Source organism: Podarcis vaucheri (genome assembly GCF_965113315.1).
Source record: "Podarcis vaucheri genome assembly, chromosome: 1".
In the NCBI taxonomy this organism is placed as follows: Eukaryota; Metazoa; Chordata; class Lepidosauria; order Squamata; family Lacertidae; genus Podarcis; species Podarcis vaucheri.
The window spans coordinates 134026675-134049646 of NC_138759.1; the positions used below are offsets into that span (position 1 = coordinate 134026675).

Sequence of the window (22972 nt, forward strand, 5' to 3'; positions counted from 1 at the left end):
CTTCCCTCTGATGGCAGTTCCCTGACAATACACTTCAGGTTACAGACTCTGCTAATCCAGAAATAATACCTCGGGTTAAGAACTTTGCTTCAGGATGAGAACAGAAATCACGTGGCAGCAGCAGGAGGCCCCATTAGCTAAAGTGGTGCTTCAGGTTAAGACCAGTTTCAGGTTAAGAATGGACCTCTGGAACGAATTAAGTACGTAACCAGAGGTACCACTATAGCTTCATTGACCGTCTTTCTGCTGTTGTCTGCAATGTGGCACCTGAAGATTGCTGTCTTCCCAACTGTTATAGTGGATGGGGAACCTGTGGCCCACCAAATGTTGTTGAACTTCATCACCCACCATCACCATCCAGCATGACCAATGGTCAGGGATTAATGGAGTTCTAGTACTGCAACATCTGGTTAATATTACTGAATTAAATTATGTTTTTAAACAAACAACCCTCTCCTCAAATTTCCACATCATTGTATTTTTAAGGCCAGGGGTTTTTTTTGGTGGGAGGAGGGAGTAATAATGAATAATGAAGTTAGACTCAGGGATCCAGAAAATGTCTTTTTTTCTTTGGATATGATACTCAATAATCTAATAACAGAGATCTAGCTGGTGAAGTGAAAATTAGCTAGTGAAGTAAAATGTGAGAAAATAAGCTAGTAGTTTTTAAAAAATATATATTTTTATTAAATATTTCATAATTTACAAAAATACATGCATTGTCTATTTTTTCCAAGTTACATTTTTTTACAGTTTGATTTGTTGTGAGACATTAGTGTTGTATACAATGTTAGGAAGAAAAAGGGGAAAGAGGGGAGGGGTGGTGAGTGGGGTGGGGTGGGGGTGGGTGGCAGTGCTTCATTTCTTCTACTTAGTGTGTGTATAAGCTAGTAGTTTTGAAGTGTGCAACGCACCCCTAAAGTTTAAGCCCCCATGCTGAATGCATCTATCTGTGATGTGCAGCATGTGAAAGTCCTGTCACCATTGATCCATCCCTCACTGCCATCATATAGAATCACAGAATTGTAGAGTCAGAAGGGACCCAAAGGAGACTGAAATGAAATGGGATCTGGGGTGAGCAGTAGCAGCAGTGCAGTCATTGCGTTCTTGTAGCCCAAAATAAAAGTTACGATGACCCAGGAAATCACAGTGGAGGTGAAGTTCTCTCCCAGGAGGGATTCACAGTTCATGGTGTTGCCGTTTAAACATTGTGTTTTATAGGCCAAATATACAGTCTAACCACTGTTTTAAAAAATAGAAAAGGCATGGCAGAGGAACAAGCAGACTGGTTCCCAGGGTGTCATGGCAAAGTCTGCAAGGGTGGACCACAGACCTGGACCCTCTGGGGAAGGTAGAGAATGAAGTGAAAGCAGAGCTCTTGACTCAGCCACCCTCACACCTTTTGACAGCCAGCAAACATGCACCAAATGGTGCTAAGAACATTACCTGCTGATGACTGACAGCATGGTTTTGCTGAAGAAGTCCCACCTCCTCGTATAGATCCCTGAGAGAGAAACTTTTGAGGCCCTTGACCAAGTGACCAGTTGGCCAAAGTTCAATCCAGTAAAGTTTAAATTTAGAGATACTGATAAGAATGTGACCCTTAGAGCAGCCTTTTAGAGTCAGTGTGGTGTAGTGGTTAGAAGCGATAGACTCGTAAGCTGGTGAACCGGGTTCACTTCCCTGCTCCTCCACATGCAGCTGCTGCGTGACCTTGGGCCAGTCACACTTCTCTGAAGTCTCTCAGCCCCACTCACCTCACAGAGTGTTTGTTGTGGGGGAGGAAGGGAAAGGAGATTGTTAGCCGCTTTGAGACTCCTTAAAGGGAGTGAAAGGCGGGATATCAAATCCAAACTCTTCTTCTTCTTCTTCTTCCAAATGTTTGGGACTCCTCACATCAGCTCCAGCCAGCATGCCCAGTGGGTGGGGGTTGTTGCAAGTTGTAGTCTCTGGAGGGAACCACTCTGGCCACCCCTGGTTGAGGGCATTGAATAGGATTGATACACAGGATGATAATGTGTTATAGAATATTATTGTGAATCTGTTTAAATGTCTGTAAACCAACAGTTTGACCATACAAGAAATACGGTCCTGATCTAGAGGCTAGATAGTGATTAAAAAAGAACTTGAGATAACTTGTATCAGGATTATAATTTCGGGATTTGGGGTTTGAAACAAAACTGAAATGAAACAAAATTATTCACATTTTAGTTATTCTCTTTACTAGGAGCATAAGAAGAGGATTTCACAGCAGAAATTCCTTGGACAGATTGTTAAGTATGAATGAACCAAACCATGGGCAGCCCATCCCATTTTGCCACCTGAGGCGAAACAGTAAGGTACTGCTGTCCCCCACTGAAACCTCACTGACCAAGGTTGTGCAGCTGCGATGGAAGAAGGGGTGGTGGCTTCTGGGTTCTAGCCATATCTTGTTGGAACCTGGAAGCCAATGCTTCCGCCACTTCTCCTGGCTTCTGTAGCAGAAGGGATGAGGTGGTGGACGTGAGGAGAAGCGGCAGCAGTAAGATCTCATGCAGAGCCTGTGAGATTTTGCAAGGCTCTCGCGATATCTCACTGGAACCTAACCCCTAACAAAAATCCTGGCTACACCTATGAAAATCAGTACTTTGATCTCTGCCAGAAATGTATTTTTATCCAACACACATAGACACACAGGCACAGACCTCCCTCCCCTTCCATGTTATCCTCATGACAATCCAGTGTGGGAGGTTACACTGACACACTATTCCCAGTTTCAGTGAAGGTATGTTCCTCCTTTCATGAATATGTGGTGTTCCTCCAACGCCTCCCTCTTCTGTTCCTTCCTTCCACTGCTCACTGCTTTCTCTTTCGGGTCGTTTCCTAGCATTCCCTTGAGAATCATTCTAAATGCTGAAATGATTGTTTTATTTTTATATTTTAACTAATCATTCCTGATCATATGATATTCTAGTGGCAACATTGTTAGGAAAGAGGATGATCCGTTCACACTGAGGAGGTGCAATGCATAAAAGAACATGGAAATCCGGCTGCCAGCCATGGGACCAGAAGCAAGCATCCGTTGTGGCCTTTTAGGCGAAGTCTGAGTTTCTTAGTCTTGCAGTCAAGTTTTTCTCATACCCTCTTAATAAAACACCTTAAACTTATTCCTCATTGCACAGTTTCTTAAATGGGTATGGATATTTTCTTAGATGTGCCCAAGTTGCCATTGGGATTATTAACACAGTCACCTGGGTGAAGGTTTAAAAAGGATTTGAACCTGGCCTGGAAGCAAGCAGTGCCACTGCTTCAACAAAGCATGTTGACAATGGTCAGCTCCAGACAGAAACCTCACAACAGCATTTTGCACCAACTGCAGTTTGCAGGCCATCCTCAAAGGCAGCCCAGCTGCGAAGCTTGCAATGATCAAGCACTGAGATTACCAATGTATAGATCACTGTGGACAGATCTCCACCAGCATACGAGGCAGGTGTCAGGGACTGGCTGGATGAGGAAGCATGGTGGCAGCCCCCCACCCAAGAGCCCCCAGGGAGGGCACAGAAGATGACAATTTAGATCCTGGTGATGGGACACTGAGGATCAGTCTGGGGAAGGGGTGAGCTGGGAGGTGCTATGGCATTTGAGTGATCAGGAGAAGGAGGCCCTTTCAGGACAGGGTTAGAGGCTGAGAGTCACAGTGTGAGCACATACTCAGTCAGAGAGGAGTCAGAGGTTGCCCTTGCTCCCCAGCAGCAGGACAGTTCCAGCCTTTCTGCCTCTCCTCCCCCTCTGACACCCCAGTCAAGGAGATCCTGCAATTGCTGAGCAGAGGGCCAGACAGGACCAGAGGAGGAGTCCTTGACACAGTCTTTGTCTACTCAGGAGGGATCCAGAGTGAGAGGCTAGAGGGGGAAGGACGAGGCCAGTAGTCAGTTTCAGCAACGTCTTAGCAGGAGCCAGAAAACACTGCTGTGTTGTTGTTTTTCTGCTAATAAAAAGCTAAATGCATTCCAGGCCTCCCATACTTTACTGCCCTGTGGACGACCTGGGTTCACTTGACAGCTCCTTGACACCAAAGCTCGTAGATGCTGGTCCTAACCAATGAAGTCACTTGACTCTCTTAAGTGATAAAGATGAGTAAGTTCCCACCCGGCTATAACCCTGCTGCTTCAAAGGGAGTGCAACCCTGTCCAGGTGGTCAGTTGCCAATGGTCAGTTTCCTCGACCTGCAAGCCACCCACCCACTGGACTTCTGACTTACCAAGCTTCAGACTCATCTTACCAGCCCCATCTAGCCCAACGCTGCATCCAGGCAGGACTGCATCCAAGCCAATCCAGGCTCAGGACCTCCACTGATTCAGAAAAAATATTGGTGAGTGATCAGCACACTGAAGAAGTCATACTGAAAATCGCCTAATAACGGCCTCTCAGTGGTTTCATATAGATGCTAAAAAGCACTGGGGTCAAAATAGTGCCATTGGGCAACCCATGTCATAACTGCCTGGGGTCCAATAGTGCTACTGTCTGGAACTGGCCCTGCAGTTAGGAGCAGAACCACTGAAGAACAGTGCTACCAACCCCCCAGTCGATCTAGGAAGACACCATAGTCCGGGGACAGGCCTGCCCTGTGTTGCCGCCTGAGGAGGGGGCTGCCCCTGCCATTGCCACCCTCCCTCCAAAACATCTCTTACTGGGGTAGCACAGCCCCTGCCATATGACCCCACTGGCAGCAAGAGTGGGCAGGGTTCCCACAGGGGGCTGAGCCCCATGGGATTCCGCCACCTGAGGAGGCTACTTCAGTCGGCACCACCAGAGTTGCATAACAGGGATGTAGTCCTGCTGTTCCTCTCCCAATAAAGTTCATCCAGCACAGCAACGAAGACAGATTTCATCCCAAAACTAGGACAAAGCCCAGACTGGCAAGGGTCATCCTACAAAGCAACCCAGTTACTAACCATTTAATTCATGCCAAGACCTAAATTTGCATACATAATGTGGGTGGTGACAGCCATATCCATGCGTAAATAATACGAAGGATGCCTCACAGCCTGTCCTATGGTGGGAAAAAGTGCAACACAACCGTCACAGTCTTGCTCAGTCCTTTGCACACTCATTTCAACTTTTAATTGTATTATTTCTCTAATTTCTACAACATGGGATCAGTTCTGTGACTGATTCATCAAAACCCAGAATGAACTCCGTGCTCCAGGCAAAGAATGCACAAGTCTTTGGAATGTGCTCATTTTAATGAGGCAGCTGCAAACTGCAGTGTGTTGGGAGATTTCAGTAGTGGATGGCAATGCACATTTGAAATGCGGGGGGAACGAACCAGTCACTAATCTAGGCAGGCCAGACTTCTTACCACCACCAACACAAAAAGAAGAAGAAATATGTTTGAAGGCGTACTTGTTGTTTAGCCAGCTTGCTAGGAAACCTCTGTAGTCTTCTTCCTGAAAGGGGAGAGTGATTAGAGGGACTAATTGAGATCACCTTACTTTACAAATGTTACTCTGCAAAATGAGACAGGAAGATGGATTGATCTCAACTATTATTCATTAGGGAAAGTCCTTTATAAATTTCAGATTAACAATTTCTCTTCAGGAGCTATGCTGCTATCCTTCTCTCGTAGTAACTTATCACAGCACAGCAAATGTTGAACCATGAAACTTACTAGAAATTTTGTGGAACTAAAGAGAGTTAATCATCTTTTTGTTTGTTTAAAGAACTGGTGTTTGTTCAAAAGTACATAATGCTCAGTTGCAATGGCTGCACTTAAAAATACTGCTGTCTACGGGGTTCGGCCTTCACATCCCTCTGTGTAGCCATGCCAATTTGTGAAGCGTTTCTTTTGGCCCTCCGTTTTCCAAGTTGATCAAACTCCCCCTCTGGAGGCTCCACAGGGCATCTCTTCCATGCTCAAAGGTACAACTTTGTATGGGAATGCAAATTTAGGCAGAATTCTCCAGGTCAGGAGCACAATTCCCTCATCTGTAACAAGCCTATTTCTTACCTTTCCTGACAAGTCCTGTAAGTGACTTACCAGTAGCAAAATATTGTTTTACATGAGAATAAGCTGTTGCATCATTTTCACTGACAAGTCCCCCGGGTTGGGGTATCACACAAAACAAGCTTTTGGTTATCATGTGGGAAATCCTTTAGTTCATAAATCTACCTTCAAACATGAATACTGTACATTTCTCCCCTGCCTAATTTGTTGTCTGTTCACCAGACAAGGGTCTGTCAGTATGACTGAGTGCCGTTGAACCTTCTGATGCGTCTTCATTCTCAGTCTTGTGTCTTTCTGCTTGGCCGTCCTCTCCTGGTGATATTGACTGAATTGCTTTTCCCAGGCCACTTTGGGCCTGTATTGGCAGAGGAATGGTGCTTTGAGAGTTGCTCTCACAGTCACAAAGAGACTGACCTATCCAGGCCCAGACCACCGACTGCAGTTAGAGGTTATCTTTAGAGTCTGAATTCCAAGCTTTATGAGCAACAAATGGGGAATTAAACTCCCTTGGCCATGGCGGTATCAAGCCATTAGTCTCAAGCAAGTGGCCCCTGGGCAAGTAGATCGGTTCAGTAGTATCAAACCCCTTAGCTGGAATGAAACTTGTTTCTTTTAGGATATGAATGTGTGTGGGGGGGGGGAGATAAAATAGAAACATCTCCCCACCTCCCACCCCTAGTGTTCCTGTCAGTATCCATGCATTCATTAGACTCATGGAACAATTGGCTGCGCTTAAGCATGTTACAGCCTTTTATGTACTGAAAAAGAGAAAGGTAGGCAGATAATAATGGTGGTTGGGAGCCACTGAGAGGAACATGCATCCCCTTTCATCTGCCCTGCCCCCACCTCATTTACTCCAGTTGTCTAACTTCTCACATTTCTCCCTTTCTATTTCTTTAGCAGGGTAGAATCATGTACCCAACAATGAGTGACTTGGAATCTCATAATTTCATGATGGCTACCAGATAATACATTAGATCAGTTCTTGTCAGCCCATGTGCTGCAGCACCCTGAGGTGACGTGATGGTCAGTCAAGGGAGCTGCAGGAACCCTCCTTCTCTCTCTCTCTCTCTCTCTCTCTCTCTCTCTCTCTCTCTCTCCCCTCTTGAATCACGTCCCAGATTCCTTCTATCCCTCCTCCAGCTACACTCTCCATTTTTGGCACGTCAGCGGGTAGTCTGCCTTCCTTTCTGTCCCTGACTACCCTACCTCCATGAAGATGAAGTTCCCCAATGGCTGCCCTTGCCTTAACAAGAAGGTAACTGGGGGAGGTTAACAAGGGGCCACAACTGCGGGAGGAGGGACAGAGCTTGAGATTTCTCCAGCAAGGGAGGGAGGGAGAAGGGGTTTCCGTGCCTGCTGTGCCATTGCGGGGGAAAAGGGTTATTTCATCCCTGCTCAGGTGCCTGCCTTCTACTCACAAGTAAATCCCAACAATTTCCTGGTGTTTAGCTGAATCTCTTTTCTGGAGATGGGGGGCAGGGAGGATATAAAGAAACTTGAAGTTAGACTCACACATCTTGACGATGAGTTTAGTCTGTGGTTGAAAGCAAGGACACAGAATATTAGGGCATCATTTGAAGGGTGGGGGGGAATGGTCCAAGAGCACCTGGGTAGCCACTGTGAGAACAGAATGCTGGACCAGATGGCATCGGGCAGACCCAGCAGAACTGTGCTCTTATGTGCTCCTTGAGGCCATGAACTCTGGGTGCCCTCTTCTCACCACAGGACTCTTTTCTGGCTTAAATTTCAGGAAAGGATCAACTCCCTCAAGGCCAACATTTTGCTGCCTCGAAAGCAGGCTTCTGTGGGATGCGATACATAAGTAGCAGTCAAGTACAACATTCCTTGTTTTCCTAGAGTGGACATGCAAGGGGATGTTTGGTTCAGCCAGTCAAAAACTTCCTGTTTCCTCCTGGGCTGGAGCATCCTTCCTTTTGCATGTGACTAGAGGTGGGCGTGACCTTACCTGTGCAGGTAACAAAAGCACAAGACATGCAGCCCTCCTCCCTTCTTTTCCATCTTCCTTTCATTGTCTGAACTGCAGTAACCCCCCATATGGGGTAGATCCATATGTACATATGCCTTCTGGGATCCAACTGTGAACAGAATGTGAGTAAACTACTTTTATATACTTTAAACAAGATTGTGGCGTGTTTATTCTTTTAAGAGTGAAATAAGGGATATTACCAGGAATCTATTGAAAAGCTTAAACAAGCTTGCAACCAGCTACCTGCTGTGCGTTTAAAGGGGAATGTTAAAACTCTGCTAAGTTATAGAACTTGCTAGCACAAGTTAGGAAGGATATTAATAAACAATATATCCTCTCCTGCGTCCCTGAACATTCCCACAGCTTCCATATCTTTCACCAGCCTGGTATGCTCCGTATGTTTTGGGTGTCATCAGCCCCACCCAGTACAAGTTGGTGATGGCTGCCCTGTGTGGTTGTGGGAAACACATTAGGTGATACCACATTATCAGGTTAGGTCACATAGGCTGAATTAAACTTCTGAGCAACACTGAAATAAGACACCATGCTACTGCTTATGAGACTGCACATATGATGCACTTCTTAATGAAATCAAGTTTTCCTCATCTCAAATGGCACTTGCCCATTTTGTTTGCAATTCAGATTTGTAAGTTGCAAATTGTAACAGAGTTCAATTTATGCATCCCCAAGACGGTGCCAAACAAAAGTGTTTTATGGTTTTATTTAATCTTCCCTTGCAAATGTTCCCTCTGTGCATGACTGTGGGCTGGGAAACAAATGTGGACATTCTGAAATGTCAGTTTGAGATGTTATAGTAAACATATATGGTTTGCCTAAAAAAAAGAAAGCAGAGGGGAGAGTCCTTCTCTTCCAATAGATGTGGCATGTAGACATTTCATAGCAATCAGTAGCAAAATCCAGAATCTAGTCCAGTTTGGGCATTGACCCTGGGGGCTACGAGGGCAACTTCCAGTGACAGGGATGAGAAAGGTTTAGCTGTGGAGAGAGAAATCCCCCCCCCAAAAAAAGGAGTTACTAGGGTCTAGGGACCCGGGTTTCCTTGAAGTACACAGAAGGCAGAGCAACACCAGCTGGCTGCTCCCATCAGAGCAGAGCTGTGACAAAGAAAGTCATAGTGAAGGAAAAAATTACGTTTTTCACAGCTCCTTAACCTGAACAGCCTACCTGAATTCAAACATTACTACTCTTTTGAATTTGACTTCGGGGGGGGCAGCTTTTGGGGGGCCAGCAACTTGGGCCAGCAACCATATTATGCTACCCACCGGGAGATTTGAAACACAGATTCATACATGAGAGCAGCAGCTAGGACAACTTCCATGGACGGAATCAGTTCTGAGTAATCCTGCTGAGAATTGGGTATATTATCCAAGCCACACTTGCCTGCTGTTTTCTTTCTATCCTGTCCAATAAGCTAGTCAGCAAAAAAAGGGAAACAAACAAACAAATAAAAGCTGCATCAAAATTGTCATTAATAGGTCAAATATCAGTGGTTAAGATGAGTGTATTGCCAAAGATGTTGTTTTTATTTCAAGTCCTACCAATTATTGATAATGTGAAATATTTTAATGAATGGCAGAAAGCTTTGTCTAAATTTATCTGGCGGGGGGGACGGGACCCAGCATTAAATATAAATTATTTACAGATTCAAAAGAAAGAGGGGGATTTTCCCTGCCAGACCTGAAAATATAATTTCAAGCTGCAGCTCTTTGCTGGGTTAAAGAATGGATACAATTAGACAATACTGATGTTCTTGACTTGGAGGGGTTTGACAATGTATTTGGTTGGCATGCTTATTTAAGATAAGATATTTATCTTATTTAAGATAAGATAAAGGCCCATAAAGGTTTCAAAAACCATGTAATCAGAAAATCATTATATAATGTTTGGATAAGATATAAAGATCTCTTAGAAAGGAAAACTCCCAGATGGCTCTCACCAATGGAAGCTAAGGCCCCCCAAAAAGTTAAACATGGAAAGTAAATGGTTGAGATACTCTGATCTTTTGCTAGAGGATGATGAAGGATTTAAATTAAGATCATTTGATCAAATTAAAGGCAAAGTGGATTGGCTTCAATATTACCAGATCAATGAATTATTTAAGTTGGATTTAAAAAATGGTTTTCCAAAGGAAAAAACCAAACTGGAAACAGAGTTGTTAGATACTAATGTCAAAAATCTGTCTAAGATGTGTAATTTATTGTTGGAGTAGCATACAAAGGATGAACTAGTGAAATCTGTGATGATAGATTGGGCAAGAGATTTTGGTCATAATATAATGATGGAAGACTGGGAAAGGTTGTGGAAGAAAGGGGTTAAGTTTACTGCGTGTACGGTGTTAAAGGAAAATATTATGAAAATGATGTATAGATGGTACTTAACCCCAGTAAAATTAGCAAAGATCTATCATATGAGTGATAATTTATGTTGGAAATGTAAAGAAAAAGAAGGTACCTTCTACCACATGTGGTGAACATGTCCAAAGGTGAAAGACTTCTGGGAAAAGATATATAATGAACTGAAAAAAATGTTGAAATATACATTTATTAAGAAACCAGAAACCTTTCTACTTGGGATAATAGGAATGGAATTGCCCAAAAAAGACGTTAGACTGTTTTTGTATGCCATAACTGCAGCGAGAATTTTACTAGCCAAAAATTGGAAATCACAAGAAATACCAACAGTGGAAGATTGGCAGATAAAGATGATGGACTTTTTGGAGCCGGACGACCTGACGGGAAGAATCCGTGATCAGAAAGAGGAGGAACATTAAGAAGATTGGAAGAAATTTAAGGAATATCTAGCTAAATATTATAATACAACATAAGTGGAAATACTTGCAAGTATTAAATTGGTTTAGGGTTAAAGTATGTTGAATTGTATAATACTATGGATTGAGATTATGATGAAAAGAAAGGAAGTTAGTAATCTGAACTAGTTAATTGTATTAGAAAGTGAATATTGGAAAATTGCTAAAATGAGTGTCAATGAACATCAGTTAGGAAGGATCCGAGGAAGTCATTTAATAATGGAAATTAATTTGGATTTGAATGGGAATAAATTTTATTTACAGATAGGTAGCCGTGTTGGTCTGCCATAGTCAAAATAAAAAAATTCAGATATCTGAAGAAGTGTGTATGCACACGAAAGCTCATACCAAGAACTAACTTAGTTGGTCTTTAAGGTGCTACTGGAAGGAATTTTTTATTTTAAGAAATTTTATGTGTTTGTTTGTTTTTCTTTTTATATGTTTTGTATTTGTTATAAATTTGGAAAAATTAATTGAAAAAATTGAAAAAAATTAAGGCTGGGGATAAATTATTAGAACAGAATTGAATATTATTACACAGCCATTTAAAAAAATAATTCTCAGCTGCTGTCTTGGCTGGCTTTGACCAGTTTTGTGATGTTTATTTTCCTGCCTCTGCATGCAGAAATGACGGGAGCAAAGTTTTAAGAAAGTTTGGAGAGTGAACTGAGCAGAGGTCAATGCAGATCAGTTGGCAGGATTTAATAGGATCAGGCCAGTGTAATCTTGTTTTATCCATTGTAATTCAGGCAGCCACAGAGACCCCAAACGAGAGGGGAAGGGGCTTTTTAAAAGATTGGCGGCCATACCACAAAGCCGGGGGCTGGAGCCATGACAAAAGCATGAGAGGGGATGAAGTGGCTTGAAATAAATAGATTAGAGTTCTCTATGGCCCGCGCGCAGCAGGAAAAAAGAGCAGCCACGGCGCAGGCAGGCTCCATTCTCTCGCCCTCCTCTCCCCCCCCCCTTGGCTTCTGCATGGGGCTGCAGCATTTCCCCATTTCAAAGGCCAGCATTCTCCCGGGAGGGGGTGGGGAGAGGCACGCAGAGCTCTGCCTCCATCTTGCAGGCTGGGTTGGGGAGGAAGAGATCTCTCTTCCGTGGAAGGGCGCAGGGCGAGGAAGCTGGCTTTGGAGCAGCGTGATTTGTGTGGCACGTCCTACGGGTTGGCTGCTGGCATGACAAACCATGGACATAGTTCTTTGAAGGTGCTCAGAGGGTTGCAGGCTGCGCCAAGCTAAGTGCTTTACAGAGAACTTACGAGGGGATGCAAAAACGCATGGGAGAGGCATTGAAGAGCTACGGTTGTCCCTGAAAGAGTGGATGCCTTGAGAAACTTTGGAATATAAACCCCATCTTGGGGGCATGTCAGAGAGGAGGCTGCTTTGAATAAAAGGGAAACAAATGCTTGAGCAAGGGAGTTATTCTTCTATCCTTGAATAACTATACTACTATCAGAAGACAATATCATGTATTTAAGTTTTAATCAGGTTTTGAGTGTAGCATTTGCTTTATTTTCTTTAATTAAAAATGGTGGTGGTGGGAATCATCTTATGAGTACTTGCTTTCCGTTTGGAAAACAAAGACACCTTATTTTGTCAAGTGACACCTTCAGGACTCGACCCGAGAGAGGGAAACGCAACCGCCGCCCCCCCAAGGACTGCTCTCTCTTCTCCTCGCCCCGCAGAGCTCCTGTCAGCTCCAGCCAACACTTTTTCTAGAATTGATGAGTAAATTATGGGTTGAATCCAGAATACATTCATTGCACTTCAGCCCAGCTGAAATTAATGTGAGAAAATGTTCATAATTCCCGTTGATTTCAGTTGGAATTCAGTTTGTCTGGATCGAGCTTGATGTCTTTTTGGATTTGTAAAATGTAAGAGCTTTTGGACATAGAAAACATAAAGTTCTATTTTTAACTAGATCAGTTACTATAAAATTAAAATGTAAAAAGTTTGTGTTAAAGTTGTATTTTTATTTTATTTATTGTTGCTGTTATTATTGTTGCAGTATTAAATGTATTACCTGCCCTTCACCAGCAGGTTCCAAAGTGGGTTACAACAATTTAAAGCAAAGTTGCTTCCCAGTCCTTAGGCACCTGGTAGTCTTAAGCATCGCCCCATTGCTGTAGATAGTACTTTACAGAGTAACATAAGCAGCAAAGATTTCAGAATAATGTGAGCAGCAAAGCATAGCCTCCCTTCCCCTCGCAGGAGCTTGCAGTCTAAAATTTCAACAACAGAAGATTCAAAGGGAGGGGGGGTAAACAGCGGTAGCTTCTGTGAGCTGCTCTAGTAATTCATTGGACAGAAGAATTAAATAACAACCATTTTCATACTGAGCCAGTATTCTTCAGCACGAGACTCCAAACAGGCTGACAACTTTTCCAACCTACCTAAGCGACACGACTATCAAGATGGTCTGGTGGAGTGACCCTTGATCTTGCAGGTCTGGAAAGCTCCCTGCTCAGCCTTGGGCTGCTGTGGGGTGGAAACCTTAGCAAGCTCACTCATGAAATGGAATCACAGAAGAGCAGAATGAGCCCGTTGCACCTTGGAAGTGTGGCACGAATAGGAAGCAGCTATCACCAGTTGGTTGAGCTAGGAGGAAACTCACTCTCGGCTGCTGAACTTTTTTTTGTTTGTTTGTAATAACCAGTAGCGACTAGGTGATGCTATTAATTGCATTATAAAATCGTCCTCAATGTGTAAAAGTGACAGGAATCTGTTTCACTCAAAAGCTTGTCCTGGGTTACACCAATGAACAGGTTCCAATGAAATTAAATAGTACAGGGGGATAGCTCTGTGTGTGTGTGTGTGTGTGTGTGTGTGTGTGTGATATAGTTAAGAATTCTTCATATAGTTAAGAATTCTTGATTCACCGTACCTGTTTAAATCTGAATCATAATTCCTCAATTGCATGAAAAATGGGCCCAGGCAGAAGCCAAAATGTGCATTGGCTTTGCAAAATACCTGAGATCATCTCCAAGCAGGGAGGCTGAGGTGACCTTCTAAGGGGAGCATGAAGACAGTCAACAGCAGTTTGGGTGTGTGTGTGTGTGTGTGTGTGTGTGTGTGTGTGTGTTTCTGAATGGTTAAAATAGGCAATCAATTTTTATGATGTAATTTATAATTCATACAGGTTGTCTTCATACATATGGTGTTGCTTTTGTGTGTCAATGTTTCAGGTAGTTTATTACTGTGACAGTGTGATTTGCATTCATGTTCAGTTACCCCGCTCATATTTCTCATGTTTACACCATAAGGGCTGCATATGAAGATTGATCTGGCCGGGTTTTTGATCTGGCTAGGGCTTTTGCTTGCTGTTAAGGCACATATAGGAAAGTTGCTCCACATTTCAGGCTACCTACAGAGCTGGCTGCTGGTACAGAAGATGCATCTAATAGCTAGTTTTCACTGCTAGGTTTCAGAAAATGGGAGCTTCTCTCTCCCTAGGCCCGATTACCGTGCGAAGCAGCTCACAGAAGTTGCAAGCAAGCGGGAAGTTCTTGCTCAGGTGTTCAGTGGAGTTTGCTAGATAATGAGAACCAGGAAGTTTATTATACAGTATATCTGCAAAAAAATAAAAAATAAAAATTCGAAGAGTCTTGTGCAACCACAAAAACTAGCCCGTTTATTATGGTATTTTTAGTGGACTCTACTTCTGTGTAGTCCAGGAAAGCTTATACCACTTTTTTGCCGGGAGAGACTCCCAGGGCTACCGCACTGGAAATTAAACACCTGCATTTCTAGCTATCCTTTCTCACACACCTTTTGAAAACAGGGGATGATGCTCGGGGATAGCTTGTGTTCCACACACTGAACTGGTTACGTTTTATTTCTGTTTGGATTATCTAGCCTGGAACCGGGCATTAAAAACCAGCAGAAATCGGCGCAAACAAGCTGGCTGCTTGCAAAAGCGCTGGAGGCAGCGGATTGCCAGCCGCGGGGATGCGAATGCGTTTAGGATTGCGCTGCCTCCGTGTTTTGTGGCACAGGGGCGTAGGAAGCGAAGGCTTTCGCGGCTTCCACTCGCCCGATTCCCAAACTGCCGTTTAAAGGACTTCAGTGCGAGCGCAAACATTCGGGTTCGGTCTAAGTCTCCTCCTTGCTGTCGGTTGGCCCGGATCTCTAACCCGCCCGCCCCCACAGACACGCGTCCCCTCCCTCGTCTCTTCCAGGCGTCTGCTCAGTCCTGCTCTCCGTCCTGGCTGGGGGAGGGTCTTGTCCTCGGCATTGGACTCCTTGGACCTTCCCCGGGCCAAGAGGATGCTTCTTGCCTCCCCAGTTCTTCGCATGGATCCCCAAGTGGAGTTGCTTCCCTTCTCTTGTCTAAGGAGAGGCAGGGCTCAGCAAACCTTTTCAGCAGGGGGCCGGTCCACTGTCCCTCAGACTTTGTGGGGGGCCGGACTATATCTTGGGGGGGGAATATGAACGAATTCCTATGCCCCACAAATAACCCAGAGGTGCATTTTAAATAGAAGCACACATTCCACTCGTGTAAAAACACGCTGATTCCCGGACCGTCCCCGGGCTGGATTTAGAAGGCGATTGGGCCGGATCCGGCCCCCGGGCCTTAGCTTGCCTACCCATGGGAAAGAGGGTGCGCGTGAAAACGTCGCAGCTGACTCCGGCTTCAGGTCTGTGCGGGAGCAGAGCTTTGTGGAGCCGGGAAGCTTGCCTACTTCCCCGTGCCCGGCTTGAGAGGGTTCGCCAGATGCAATGCGTCTTTCGGTGGCCCAGTTTACAGTTTATTCAGCTGAAAACGCCATTTCGTTTTTTAAATGGTTTTTAATGTTTGGTGCCTGCAAGAGTGAAAGGAAAGGAAAACCGCCTTCCCCACTCCCACCCAGGCTTTCTTGGCCACGAAGGGCCCCTTGAGAGTCTCACTGAGCTTTCCAGAGCGACCTTTCCTCCTAGAGATCCCGGCGGGGGTCCCTGGGGCACCAAAGGGGCGCTTCCAAGGATGCGGCGCTGTCTGCGGCTCGCCAATCCCAGCCGAAATAATTAAACCAATTAAGTCAATACAAACAGAATCAAGAGGGAAGAGTCCGGCTCTGATCCTTGGGGGGCCGCGGGGGTGGGAACGGAGAGAGAGAGAGGCCCGGCTGGTCTGCGGAGAGCAGGAGTCCGAGCGCAGCCTGGTGCGCATCCCCAGCCAGGAAGCCCCAGAGATGCGCAGCGGGGCGGGGCGGGCGCGGAGGGAAGCCCTCTTTCCCTCGGTCCTTTCGAGGAGACCCCAGCTGGCCCTCCACTTGAAGGGCAGCAGAGTCGGACTCCCCTCCAAAGCCTTCATCCCGGCGCCGGCTGCGAGAGAGAAACAGGCTGGTGGCTGGTTTTGCCCTCTCTTTCTGGGAAGACCAAACTTTCCTTTACTTTCTGTCTGTCAGGGTCGGGGAAATGGTGTCCTTGCTCGCCCTCCGCCTTCCCTTGTCCAGAGTCACCTTTGCCCAGCGCCATCCAGTTTCTCTTCCGGGGCCGCAGTTCTCGGTGCATCCTAAAAACCTGAATAAGATTTATTGATTGATTTATTCATTTTCCCAAAAGGGAGATTTCGTTCCTTTTCCCTTTCCCGAAATAGAACATTCTAAATCCCTTTTTTTTCTGGTTTAAAAACGAATTCGTTCTCCTGCCGCAGAGCTGCGTTAAATGGCACAACAATTAGCTGTAGAGTAAAAAGACGGTTCTTGGTTGCTGGCTTGCTTGTTATTTCTAAAGGGAGAAAGAAGACCCGAACCCGAGTATTTCTAATCAAATGTTCAAAGAAGCGGCTCTCGAGTTGGGTTTGCTGGCTGAGAGCGGGGCGGTCCCGGCGCTTTTCCAGCTTGGCCCTCGGGGTTCTTGCTGGGACGGGGCCGCGAGGGCTTTGTAATGATTTGATGTGCAGATGTAAGTGAAATTTATTGTAACAACAAATATAGGGATGTCAAAGCCCAGCTCTGGATTAAAGCAGGCAGCCCAAGGTGGGGGGGGGAGTGTATTAATTTCAAACAGCATCAGAGGCCAGTGTCTATTAGCGCGAGCTATTCTTCAGGCCCCCCCATCAGAATTAATCATTGAGAGTTAATTTGAAGCGCAGACAAGTTGCTGTTAATTTAGTGCGGGGAGGATGGGATGGAATAAAAAGCTGAGGTGCCGGCCAAGCCTCTTGGGTCTCATTAATCAGCGAGCTGAGACGGCCTGGCTTGATTACAATTTGCAAAAAAATTCATTAGAGCCTGGGCGATTGACAATTTTTCTCTCTGCCTGTGATCTGACTCATTAGGCAGCCAAATGAAAGCCAGGATGGTGATGATGACAGCTATCAACCCCCCTCGCTTGTTTATCTTCTTGGCTTCTGCCTCTGCCTTGGTGGCTCCCACTCCGGGGCTTTTCCTGACCCTGCCTGGATGCAGCGCAACACGCGCCCCCCCCCCCCCGCCTCTGCCCGGTCGCTTCAGATTATTGTCTGGGGGGGGGCGAGAAGTCGGCGGTCCTCTGTCGCCTGCTCGGGCTGTTGCGCCTTCCTCTTGCTCGCTCTCCCACCACCCCCTGGTCTTCCCATTTCCTCGCCCTTGTGTTGGAGGGGGCGGGGGCCGAGCAGCTCTTTTGCAGCGGGGCAAACGGGTCTTTGGGTGGCGGCTGCTTCAGCGTCAAAGAGCTGCAAAAAGAGGCGAAAAGATCCGACCATTTGCCCCGTCTGTGTGCCGGAATGTAGCTTTTCCTTTCCTTTCCCCACAAAACGCAGGTGCTTGGGCTAGAATGTAAAAGTTGACCCCTGCCCTTTCCCCTATGCGGCTTTAAAGCTTTGACAGCCCGCTCCTCCAACTTAAAAGTTATTCTTGGTGTGTGTAGCATGTATATGCATATATGTGTGTACATGATTACTCTGATTATCCAGAAAGAGGCATTATCCATACATAGTGGCCTGCTTCTGGGTAATCAGAGTTCGCATCCATGGAGAGCTGGGCTTGTGCGGATACAGCACACGTGTCGACTCGGCCGCCTGGGATCCTGGCTCTCTTTCGCACCTCGGCGCCCACCATCAAAGCCGCTCCACACGCCGGCAAGGAAAGACTAACGCCGACTTCAGTTCGCCTCTCTGCCTCGGCAGAAGCAAATTATTTCACTCTGAAGGCGAATTCCTGTGCAGCTCAGACGCGGACGCTCGCCTGGGAAGTCGGGAGCCCCGACCTCTCGGACATCGCACGTCAGAAACCCAGAACACAACCGCGTCGTTTTTTAAAAAAATGTTAATGCAAAACATGCAGATCTGGCTACTTAGTTGGAAACTTGAAGATGGTGATGAAATTCCCACGCCAAGAGCATCTTACAGGAGCAGAACTCGCGACGAGGCGCCTTTGCAGAGCTGCATTTCCAGGCTGTGCAAACGAAATTCCACACCTTACAAAACGATGTAGTGAAAGTGGTAGATTTCTGTCCCTGTGCGCCCGGCCTCCTTCGAGCTCAGGCCGGACCCTGCGCTGCTCTCTCCGTCCCGGGAAGGAAGGGGCGCTTGGCATCTCGGCCTCCTTTGCCCGCTCTCCCCGTTCAGCTTTCATTCTCACGCGTCTTGACTGGCGCCGGGTGGACCAGGGGGCCTCAGTCGCGTTTCCAAGGCGCTTTCCCGCTGGCGAGTCGGGGCAATTCTTCCGGCTTCTCCCCGCACCCGAACCGCCTTCTCCACACCCGCCTTTCCCGCTCCTCTCTGCCCTGCCGCCGCAGATCCTGAGCTTGGGAGAATCCCTTTGCAGCCTCTTCAGAACACGGAGGCGCCTCTTTCTCCGCGCAGAAAGCAGCGCATCCTCCTTCGTGTAGCCAGAAGGAGCGGGCCAAGTGGGAGCGGAGCGGGGAGGGTAGCGGGGCGCCCCGCTTGGCTCCCGCTTCTTTCTTCCCCCCAAGCCCACCTCCCTTTCTTCCCGGCGAGCCAGCCACCCCCCGCGCCCCACCCTGCCCCAGCCCATTTCTTTGGATTTGGGTCTGCAGAGCCTTTTCCCATCCCCTCGCAGCCCGGAATGAAAGCGGAGCTGTCCGCGGACGGCTGCGCGGAGCTGGGGTAGGCGCGCCTGCAGTTCTTACTTGGAGGGGCGGGAAGGGCTCCCTCACCCGACAACTGAAAGGGGCGGATGCCCCCCTTCCACGGAAGCCGGAATATCGCGCCCTCCTGCCCACGGCACCCTTCCAACCCATCCCCTGCAGTGGGAACGAATCCCTCCCCCGGTTCTTCCGACGACCCTGGGGTGAGGCGGGTTATTATCCCCCCCCCTTGTGCTTTTGGCTGCACTGAGAAGGAGACCTCCCCGCTGGCGTCTGATCCGGCGGCAGCTCCAGCTTTCTGGGCGCCCTCTCCTCCCCGCTACGAGGAAAGCGCCTTGCCGGCCCTCGCGCGCCCAGAAGCCTCGCCAGGCGCGCAGAAGGAAGGAGAGATGGGTCACTCTGAGCATTTCCCCCTTTTTCTTCCTTTTCATTTTCCAGGTTTTTATTTATAACATTACTGTGTTTCATTTCGTTTTCATAACTTAAGAAAAAAGCGTAAACTACATTTGAAATAAATTAATGCAACACAATAGAACAACAACCAAAAATAAAAAGGTCGTGCATTTGAAATAGGAAAGGAACATGGCTTAGGCAAGGCAACCAAGTCGAGAGAAGGCCAGAACTTTAAATAAAATGGGGGAATCAATGGGGGGGGGAGGGATCCACCTGAAGAATGCCTCATTCGCTCAGCCTTCCGCCGCAACCAAAAATAAAAAAAGAAGGGGAGGGAAGGAGGGAGTGAGAAAAGCAGCAGCAGCAGCAGCAAAAATTAAACCGGTCCTTTTCGTCTTATTTTCTCTCCCGAAAGAAACGGGGCGCGGGAACATCTCCCTTCCCCGCCCAAAAGTCCGCAGTTCTGGAATGTAAGACTTGACGCCGCCGCTCCTTTGGTCCTGTCTCAGTCAAAATCCCGCAGCCGAGATCCAGCGCTCTATATACAAAGTTCGGGCAGTCTAATAAATAGGTAAATCGTCTTTTCCTGGCTTGCGAGACTCCCGCTCCGGAACCCGACCGCGCCAAGGCGCTACAGCCTGCGCCTCGCGGGGAAGTTCGCCTTCGGTTTGGCAGTGGAGGGACCGAGAGAAAGAGAGCCAGAGGGAGGGCTCTCCCCGGAGCCCGGACTGGAGTTGCAGGGGAGGCGCGCGTCTGTTGGCTTGCGTGTCTGTTTTCCTCCAAACTTTAGCGGGGGCCTTGGAAGAAGGTGGCCTTTCCCCTCCCTCCTCTCTCCGTCTCTCTCTTTCCCCTCCGCCCTCGCTCAGGGCCTGGCCTGCTCCAGCTGCTGGTGTTGACTCCTGATGGCGAACCTGCTGACGTGGACGGGGATGGGCACGACGATCTTGGGGTTCCGCGAGGGCTCCCCGGTCTTGGAGTTGGCGTTGCCGGCTTTCACCCGTTTCCACTTGGCGCGCCGGTTCTGGAACCAGATCTTGACCTGCACCTCGCTGAGCTTGAGCGCGTGCGCGATCTGCGAGCGCTCCGTCAGCGACAGGTACTTCTTGCAGTGGAACTCCTTCTCCAGCTCCAGCAGCTGCTCGCTGGTGAAGGCCGTCCGCCGCCGCCGGTTCTTGCCCGTCGACGTGGTGCTGTTGGCGCTGGCCGAGCTGGGGCCGCCCTCCTCCAGCCCGTGGCCCGAGTCGTCCTCCTTGTGCGCCGCGGGGCCGGGCAGGTTGTCGTCGGAGCTGTAGTCGAGGTCGCTGTCCATGGAGAAGCTCTCTTCCTTGCCCTTGGCCTCCTCCTCCGCCGCCTTGGCGTCCTCCTTCCCCGGCGCGCCTCGGACGGTTCCTGCGGGGAAGCCAGAAAGAGCACCGCGCGTTACTCCGGGCGCCTCTCCCTTTCCCCGCCCGCCGCCCCTTCCCGCGCCCCCCTCCGCCCGCCTCGGGCCTGGGGATGTTGGAAACAAGCAGGACGGCAGAGGGGAGCGGGGGCAGCGAGAGAGAGCCCCGGCCTGCCCCCGGAAGAAACTTTCCTTCCGTTGGGTCCCCGAATCTGCCGCGGCGTCAGCCCTGGGGAGGCGCAGGCCGCTGCGCCCCATCCGCCAAGCGGGTTCGCTGGGTGTCAGGCCGAGATAAGCTGTGTCCTGGTGAACGCCGCCGGGCAACATCGCCCGACGGCAATCTCTGCAAATGGCCCCTTGGCGAAGAGGGGAGTCGGACTAGGCCTGCCAGGCCGAGACGCCGCTCTTTCCCAGCCCATGAAGGGCGGCTTAGTTTTGAAGCGGGCGGCTTCAATAACTTGAAGCAGCTCCAAGCCGGCGTTCCCTCCCTCTTCGCAAGGCCCTTCGACGGCTGGGCAAGGGCGTCCCCGGGGAGGGGCGCTTCCTCCCCGCCCTTCTCCTCTCTCCCTCCAACTCCTGGGAAAACAGTCACTCGCGCCAGGGAAGTGCTTGCTTTACTGGGCCTCAATGCTTGGCTTTTCCTTCGACAAGGCTGCGGCATTACCCCGCTCAGACCCCTTGCCGGTCGCTTCCGAAGTGATTTAAAAGGAGCAGCCAGAGCAGCAGCAAAAACGCCACCAAGAGCTTGAGCAGCAGCAGAGAAGCAGCCCGAGAAGGGAGCATTTCGGGGCCTGCGCCAGCCCTTCCTGAACTGGAGGAGAAACGGGACGGAAAGGCTGGAACACTTAAACCAATCCGTACAAATGGGGCCACTTCCATTTCCAGTGTGTGACTCGGCGACTGAATTCCCCGAGTCTCCTTGGAAGAAGACCCGGCCCTCCTCGGCGCCCGGGCTGCCCCCCACCCAGACGGCCTAACTCTGCCCAGGGGGTCCTTTCAACTTCAGGAAGCTTCCAAAAAGCCACGCTCCGAAACGGAACCTCGGCGACAGGGTGTTGTTTAATTGATCCGATTCCCGCCCCTGAAAATCCTGGATTAAATGTGGATTGAATTTGGCCGGGGGGAGGCGAGATCACCAGCTAACCTTTGGAGGACAACCACCTGGTGTGGCCGCTGCAACAAACCAAAGCCCAAGGTCCCTGCGTGGGGAGTGGGGGTCGCGCCACGGAATCCCCTTCCCCTCCCCGCGCCGCCGCGGCCCGTTTGACTCACCCAGGGACGCCTGCACCGCTTCGGAGGCCGAGAAGGCCAGCAGCGAGCCCTCCTTGGCCAGGAACGCCTTGCCGTCTTCGGGCTCGGCCTGCAGGCCGTCCGCCTTGTCGAAGGTGCCCTGGAGCGCCGGCGGGGCGAACTTCCTGGCCGCCTCCTGGTGCTGCGCCGAGGCGGAGAAGGTGCCCGGCAGCGTGGCCATGAGCGTGGACGTGAGGGCCATGCCCTGCGCCAGGCTGGAGCAGAAGCTGGCCGGCAGGCTGGGCATCTGCGCGTGGTGGTGCCCGTGCGAGGGCGGCAGCGCCGGCTGGGGCAGCGCGGCCGGGGGCGGCGGGGGCGGCGGCGGCAGCACCACGGGCCGGTAGGGCATGAACATGGGGTAGCCCGTGTAGACGAAGTGGCCCGGGCTGGGCTGCGGCGGACTGCCGATGAGCGAGTCTATGCTGAAGGCAGTGCTGCTTCCCAGAGGGCGCGGCATCATCATGAGCGACGGCGGAAAGGCTGCACTCATAGAGGCGCTGCGGGGCCGGCGGGCGCGTCAGGCGGGAAGCTGGACGGGGCGGCGGGGCGCCTGCGGGGCCGGCGAGGGCGGGCGAGCAGAGCCGCGGCGGCGGCGCAGGAGGCTCAGCGCGGACTGTGCCTGGCCGGGGCCGGGCGGCATCGGGGCGCGGGGCCCTGCTCCAGTCCGGCGCGCTGCTCGGGATCCGGCGGCCGGGCGGCGCTCCCTCGCTGGACTGGGCTGGGTGCGGGCGCGGCTGCCGGGCTGCCGGACTGGCTCCCCCGCCTGGGTTCCTGGGCGAGCCCCGTGCCCCGATCTCCGTCTGGCGCGCTCCGTCGCTCCCTCCCGGGCGCCGGCAGAACCTTTGAATCGCGCTCTTCTTTCTCATTCACATTTTGCCAGCCTTGGACCCTTCCCGGCCCCACGTGGACGCCTGCGCCTCTCGCCATTGGCCGCGGAGATGCAAGGAGGAAAGCGCGCGCGGCGTGCGTGTGTGTGTGTTTGTGTGTGTGTGGCGCAGTGTGGGGAGAAGCAGCGAGAGACGGGCTGGTGGCCCCGCCCCTCCGCGCGCCCCCTCCCTCCCTCCTCCCGTCCAGCAGAAGGGAGCCGCCA

At 49.6% G+C, this 22972-nt stretch overlaps 1 protein-coding gene and 1 long non-coding RNA gene across 2 annotated transcripts; both read right to left on the reverse strand.

Moving 5' to 3' along the window:
* Positions 1-5226: 5226 nt before the first annotated feature.
* Positions 5227-14844, reverse strand: LOC309525526. The gene is made up of 3 exons (XR_014216381.1): positions 14574-14844; positions 14174-14336; positions 5227-5429 (listed from the first exon to the last, which is right to left on the reverse strand). It is a non-coding gene; the product is annotated as an uncharacterized lncRNA (long non-coding RNA).
* A 4415-nt stretch (positions 14845-19259) lies between these two features.
* On the reverse strand, positions 19260-22397 carry GBX2 (gastrulation brain homeobox 2). The gene is made up of 2 exons (XM_082213197.1): positions 21865-22397; positions 19260-20600 (listed from the first exon to the last, which is right to left on the reverse strand). Exons 1-2 carry the CDS (start codon positions 22370-22372, stop codon positions 20074-20076), a joined length of 1035 nt encoding a protein of 344 aa, XP_082069323.1. The 5' UTR covers positions 22373-22397; the 3' UTR covers positions 19260-20073.
* Positions 22398-22972: the final 575 nt, after the last annotated feature.

Excerpts from the sequence above, each read along its gene's own strand:
- GBX2 (XM_082213197.1), bottom strand. The coding sequence starts at position 22,372 with ATGAGTGCAGCCTTTCCGCCGTCGCTCATGATGATGCCGCGCCCTCTG. Across the intron at positions 20,601-21,864 it reads AGCGGTGCAGGCGTCCCTGG|GAACCGTCCGAGGCGCGCCG; the intron begins GTGAGTCAAACG and ends GCTTCCCCGCAG.